The sequence below is a fragment of the Macrobrachium nipponense genome, chromosome 13 (assembly GCF_015104395.2).
Source record: "Macrobrachium nipponense isolate FS-2020 chromosome 13, ASM1510439v2, whole genome shotgun sequence".
NCBI lineage: Eukaryota > Metazoa > Arthropoda > Malacostraca > Decapoda > Palaemonidae > Macrobrachium > Macrobrachium nipponense.
Window position 1 is genome coordinate 93,410,666 of NC_087206.1, and position 7,500 is coordinate 93,418,165.

The following is a 7,500-nucleotide window of genomic DNA, read 5'->3' on the forward strand; positions in this document are numbered from 1 at the left end:
ATATACTCATAGTGTTAACATTTTGGATTAAAATATTCTAAAAGTTTTCTTTTTTTAGTGTTATTAACATACTTTATGTTTTTCATTCTGTCCAGGTTAACAATATGATTTTTATTTTGTCTGTGTTAAGAAAAGGTGATGAAAACGACCTTTCCTGTAACTCATTATTGTGACAAAACATGTAGTTAAGTGTAACTAAGTTGTTCAGCAAGATTGGCAAACCACTTTAGGGCAGTTACTCTGATACAACTAAATACTTGTATGTTGGTATTTATTTTACCTTGACCATTGTTTTCAGTTTTTGCAACTTTGAATTCTCTTTCTCCAAAAGCTTAAATAACAACTTTACATTTTTTCCATATTTTAGTGGGCTTCTTACAATATATATATATATATATATATATATATATATATATATATATATATATATATATATATATATATATATATATATATTATATATATATATATATATATATATATATATATATATAGAAAAGAGAGAGAGAGAGAGAGAGAGAGAGAGAGAGAGAGAGAGAGAGAGAGAGAGAGAGAGAGAGAGAGAGCGTTGTTACGTGAAATTTCCCTCAACAGTAATATTATTTAGTAACAATTTCTGGAGGACTAAGAGCAAAAGAGAGAGGGCGAGAGAGGTAAGTAATTAATCTGCCAGGCAATTTCCATTTACCAGTAAAAACAGCGAACGGAAGGGAAGAGAGAGAGATTCAACGAGAATTGTCTATGAAAGTTATACATGGGAATAACGACTGTCATGTACAGATGAAGGCTGTGCAAAATATTCATTGGAAGCAATGTAGTGAAGTAAAATTGACATGACACGTTCAATACGTTTTCAATCTATGTACTCTATATCTATAGCGTAACAGTATTCATTTGAACAGCCCTTTATAAACTTAATAAAAGAGGTTCTGTTACACTGGCGGCTTTCAATTTAAGCCAGACAAAAGAAACAAGGCGTGATACGACCTCCAACTTACTCATGACGGTGAGAGATTTTCCCCTCATGCAAAAGTTGTAAAAATATTCCTAATTTTCAACGTAAATTAAAACGTGCTAAAATCTACATGCACATTATTTATTTTTTACATTTTCATTCTAATAAATAAATCATAAATATCCTATACTAAAATTCCTTTATCTTTAACTCAATGCGAAACATCTTTTTGAGACCTTTTTAGGCTCCGCCACAGACCTTTCCTATCCCCCCTCCACCACAACAACAACAATAGTGTAGTTTGTAGGCTTACTTCCCGAGTAAGCGAAAAGGAATTCACGTTATCAAAGGAAGGTAACCTGAATCCTTTGAAGAGTGAGCAGAATGACTTGGTTAATTCTTGTTTATGTCAAGATTTCTTTTCAGGTATTAAATCTCGTGAACTGCTTTAGCGCTCTGCTAAATAAATACTTTTAAATCACTACCTAAGAGGTAAAAATTCCTTTTTATAGTTCTTTTTCGAAAGAAAAAAAGATTTCCACTTATCAGAATGCGCTCACAGCATTCAGAAGAGCTTTTGTAGCATTACTTCCGAGCCTGAAAGCGGATAAATTGGCTGAGTCTTGTCGAGTTGGCAAAGCTTTTACATAAAACTTACGGCTGCTATTACTGCGAAGCTTCTACTATACGTGCTCTGATCTTTTTGGAAAAGTTTCACGGTTAGGCGGATCCATTTCCCTCGCTCTCCTTTCTTTTTGTGTTCCACGGAATGTTGAGAGAAAGGCCTCGAAGTTGGCGATGCCACTTTGATCATCATAACAATAAAGAGTCTCTCTCATCCTCCTCTCTAGGTACGGGGACGGTGGTCATCCGCATAGGAGACGAGAACGACAATTCGCCCGAGTTTCCGAGCGAGCGCTTCGAGCTGGAAGTGGACGAGACTTGGGGCAACGGCGACCCCGACCCCGTCACGCCCATCATGGAGGTGACCTGCTTTGACCCGGACGTCCGAAACGACTTTCTTTACAGGGTCAGTATTTGCTGATGGGATACTCCTAATCCTACAGTATAAAGGTAATGAGAATAGGCATGCATACGCTTGCTTTGACACTCATATCAATTGAACCAGCCAACATGCATCTATAAACATATGCACTACTAACAAATACAAATATTAATACACAATATAATAGATATATATATATATATATATATATATATATATATATATATATATATATATATATATATATATATATATATATATATATATATAGATATATATATATATATATATATATATATATATATATATATATATATATATATGTATATGTATATATATATATATATATATATATATATATATATATATATATATATATATTATATAATCGAGATTTCTCTTTGGTGTAGTTATTCTCAAGGTACAGTGAAAGTCATATTATGAAAGAGAGAGAGAGAGAGAGAGAGAGAGAGAGAGAGAGAGAGAGAGAGAGAGAACGATGAAATTTTGTCCAATGACAAGAAACGCTCAACTGGCAGTTGAACCTGAAATTGGAGATAACTCATTCTCTTAAAATGAATCTAATACTTTAAAAATTATGCATAGCGGAAAATTATTATGAATAAAGTAATTTTAGCGCACAAATGTCCTTTATTGCTTCATGCTTTTATTTTTTGTAAATGATAAATGTTTCAATTAATATTAAAAGATTTCCCTAAACATTCCCACATTATCTAATAAGGAGAGAGAGAGAGAGAGAGAGAGAGAGAGAGAGAGAGAGAGAGAGAGAATGTCAAAGTGATTTAAAGAAGGACGTAGTCATTCGACCAACTTACGAAAAACAAAACAGTGACCCAAATAAAAACACAAATATTAGCGTCTAGCGTTACCATGCTTTTGGATTGGTGTTGCGGATGGACAAGCATACTGTTTTGAAAAGATACCGTTTGCTTTTCGATGAAGGAAACACAGATTCTAAACATGCTTTAAAAAAAATGGACCTTTCAAGCCTAGTCATTTGATAAGGCATTGCAAGATGTCAAACGGGTAATAAGTCTCACTCATTCGAAATATGAAGGGACAGGCAGCATAAAGCATTATTGACAGCAATGGCAGTATGTGACGAACGGCAACGGAATCAGTCGTCAAGATACTTATGTAAAAAAGCTGAACATTACTTATAAAAATGAATAATTAAGAGCATATATTGGAAATTATTTCTGCGTCATGAACGGGAACTATAGACGTAACAATGAAAATAGCCTTATGACAACGGAACAAATCTGACCCTGAGAAGCCCATTTGCGTGAAAAACACGTAAAAATTATAGGCAGGCTGGAAAAACACAAGGTATTTTTAACTTAAACATGGAAAAAATCATACTTAGTAGAGCAATAAAGAGCCCCAACTCTAGTACTGTTCACCAGGCAAACATACTGTCCAAAGAAAATTAACAATGAAAACAGACTATTTGGTCCAAATTGGCTCAAGGCAATAAACTACAAAGACACTATAGATTTCAGCGTTAGAAAATAATATTTTGAAAACAAAACTTAATGCAAAAATATAGGAAAGCCAATGCCAGGAAAAACACACATATACAACTAGGAAACTTATATTTTATCTGCATGAATCAGGAACATCAATAATACGACGAGAGAGAGAGAGAGAGAGAGAGAGAGAGAGAGAGAGAGAGAGAGAGAGAGAGATTTGTTCAAACAGACAACTAGAATTGGAATTACCGGAAGCAGTTGACTACATAAATGCAAATCGAGCAAAATTGCCTCCAAGTTCTTCAGGGATCAAAGACAATGGGAATCGCTGATAATTCGCAATTTCCATAACAAACAGGTGCTATCAAAGAGCAGGCTACAGACAGCTTGTCTCAGCTGTCAGAACGAAATGTTAGAGCCCACGCTAATAACCATTATTTTCCAGGCTCTTCCGAAAAAAAAAGGAAGTAAACGTCGCGGACAAAACAAAGCACTTTCGCTGACTATATTTACATACGAATTCTCGTTCAATGGAAATCCCATTACGTTTATCCCACTTGGAGCTGCTTTTGATTGGTTCTCTTTTTGCTCTGTTGTCTGAATTTTGTCATTCATAAAGAGGTTGAGCGAATATGAGGCTACATGAGCAGTCATTATAGTTTCTCTACTGGATGCTTGGTGAAGTCCTTATTCACTCATATACGTAAATCTTAATCTAAACATGTATTCAAATCTTCATCTAATTACGTTTACCAACGTTGCAAACAGAGAGCGTGGCTTAATCTATAAAACTCCACATCCCTCATCTAAAGCTTATATAAAGATCGCAACGCAGTCCAGGAAGTTTATTTATTCGACATAGAAATTTCTTAAAATGGATGCTCTTTTAAAAATATCGAGTAAAATGGTTTGGAATTCTGTAAACCACTCCTGAATGATATTGCATCTATAAAGAACGTCTATGGTTTAATCAGGAACTCATAAAAATTGTCACAGTTTTTTGTTACGCTTTCTGGAGAATTTGATTGTTTCTCAAGAAAAACCCCTCCACATCTTTTATCGTATCGTTAGGGAAAAATGTATTCGATTTATTTCTTTCGCGTGACGTGAAAAAAAGGATATCTAATCTTACATAGTTATCTGCTCTACGGCAGAAGAATAGCGTAGCTACAAACTCTATAGTTTCAAAGCAAAGGAATTGATTTTGAGACTTTTTTCGACATGGAAATAAAGAAGTTGATGGAAGGGCTTTAGGCTTTCAAAAATTCTTTAGTTCTATTACAATGTTCCGTCACACAGGTCCTCATCTCCATCTTTAAAGGTCGCATTATTTTTTTCGAACTGGTTATTCTTGATCGATTCTTTGTTTATTCAACATCCATAACAGGGTAACTCCGTAACTCCCAATGTCGTTCATTTTGAAAAAAAATCTTGTGAATTGGTATTTGATTTAATGAGATTGCTTCACATAATTGATTTTGTGAATGACTGAATCTGATTCCAAACGCCTTCTGTGTCTCTTAAAGTTTGTTGCTTGTTGACGATGTATCGCCATGATGTTATCAATGGAATGCAATGAAAATGGGTAGAGGGAGGTGACTGTATAACAAGAAGAGCTAATTCGATGCCCTGCAGGATCCAGACAAAGTAACGGATCTACGACTTCTCCTTCCGGTAAAAAAAAAAAAGTAAAAGTCAGTCTATCTTCCTTACTTCCGAAGGAATTGATAATGAGACCCATATGGGAACATTCAGTCATAAGGGTGTCAACTAAAACTTTCATTTGTACTCTGGCTGCATTTACTCAAGCATAAATATAAACGACAGTTTAATTCTAGTCAGACCTTCCCAATATTTTCGCGTGCCATCCAAAGGGTACCAAGATGTTAACCTTTTTTTTCTGCAATTTGCCTTTGGCTTGTTTACATAGATAGTCCTCGTCTTCACACACAAAATAGTGCCAATCGCTTGATTACATGAAATAAAGGAAAGTTATTGCTGTCTGGACACGCATCTAAGACGGTAGCTTATAATTCTTACTTAATTGCCAGTTATTTTAACATTTCTATATACCCAGTGAAAAATTATTATTATGCCTATGCTGGCGTACTAGAGACCTTTCCATTAAAGAAAGCAAACAGAAGTTAGGCACGCTGATTTCTGAATAAGGGGGAAAACGATTTCTGAAGCTTTGTGGTCAATAATACTGAATGTTTGATTTTAAGCTTCTTAGATGCAAGTTCATACTATCGAAGGGTAGGCGCTTAGTTCTGTCGTTTGATTGCAGGGACAATAAAATTCAGTTATATACCACATTAAAATGGATTAACAGTGTCACTTATATTGGTGGACTAAAGAGCTTTTAATGAAAGTATGTCAAAATTCTAAAGCATGTAGGCACACAATCGATAATAACTTCCAAGTCATAAAAACTGTGCTTATAACGGAGTGCCTATGATGCAAGTCAATTCCTATTGATAGCTGAATCTAGTTCCACTTTTAGTTACCAGTTAGTTACACTAGATATACATAGAAGTGCACACACACACACACAAACACACACACACATATATATATACACATATATATATATATATACGTACATATATATATATATATATATATACATATATATATACATATATATATATATATATATAATTTATAATTCAATGTATACATATACAAATACATACATACATATATATATATATATATCTATATATATATATATATATATATATATATATATATATATATATATATATATTATATGTATATATATATATATGTATGTATGTATTTGTATATGTATACATTGAATTATAAATTATATATATATATATATATATATATATATATATATATATATATATATATATATATATATATATATATATATATATATATATATATATATATATTATCTTACTTTGATCTCACCTTCAGCAATACCTAAATGACTGTCATGAACAAACTCTAACGTCGCAACCAACTGCTCTTCTTTAGATCATGGAACGAAGTGGATGGGGCTGGGATTACTTCGACGTGAGATCAGAAGGCCGAATAGGCCAGCTCTACGCCCGGAAGCCTCTCGATTATGAAAACCCTTCGCATCGTCGTGAGCTCGCCTTCAAATTACAAGTAACTGATCGGGTACGTTGATCACTGAATTAGATACATATTGTTACAGTAGTCTATTAAAATTTCGCAAAGCATTTCTATGATACAATAACACTTTCCCAGTACTCTTCCATCTTATATATTTCGTCGCGAGTTACCTAAACCAGGTACTGCTAACAACCACTGTGAACCACAAGTAACCAATAGACAGCCGATATTATATTATTAATAAAATGGATCACTTCCTCCTCTCGAATTCCCTTTTATTCAATCTCTTTGGATTTCTTCCATGAAAGTCACATTGTTATGGGAAGATGGTTGGTTGTTTCTTACGTGAGTGGACATATCTATGATCTGCTCACTCATTTATCTTCAATTTATTCAATCACCTTTCTTCTCTTCGGTGAAATTCTATCTTTTAAGGGGAAAAATATCTTGTTGGATACTACGTACGTTTACATAATACTATCTTACCATTTATCTGTTCCCTGATGAATCTCAGATGTATTCTCTCCCGTCTATTCTCTTTAATTAAACTTCATCTTCAAAAGGGAAAGATCTCTGGCTGGCTCCGAAGTATTTATCTAATTTCCTTTCCTCTCTTCCATCAAATTCTATCTCTAAAGGGAGAAGATGGCTGGTTGGATCCTACCCACGTGGACACAGCATGGGTAATAGTGCAAATAAAAGACGTGAATGATAATGCCCCAGTCTTTGAAACCACTCATGCCCAGATATCCGTCAGGGAAGATGTCCCACAAGGAACTATACTGGCAACGTTTCGTGCTCATGATCCTGATATGGTAAGTATTGCTCCAAGTTCCACCTCCTAGTTGAATGATCATCTCCACAATAGGAAATGTGACCTCATGCTTAGGCTAACTTTACGTGGATGCCCTTTAAATCTTTCTGTTTGGTCTAAA

At 34.1% G+C, this 7,500-nt stretch overlaps 1 protein-coding gene across 1 annotated transcript in view; it reads left to right on the forward strand.

Moving 5' to 3' along the window:
- LOC135225392 (uncharacterized) overlaps window positions 1-7,500 on the forward strand; it is a 242,422-nt gene that overhangs the window by 225,738 nt on the left and 9,184 nt on the right. The window contains exons 8-10 of the mRNA XM_064264727.1: window positions 1,807-1,985; window positions 6,464-6,610; window positions 7,204-7,380. Of these exons, the coding sequence (XP_064120797.1) occupies window positions 1,807-1,985; window positions 6,464-6,610; window positions 7,204-7,380 (503 nt within the window). The remainder of the gene's footprint in view (window positions 1-1,806; window positions 1,986-6,463; window positions 6,611-7,203; window positions 7,381-7,500) is intronic.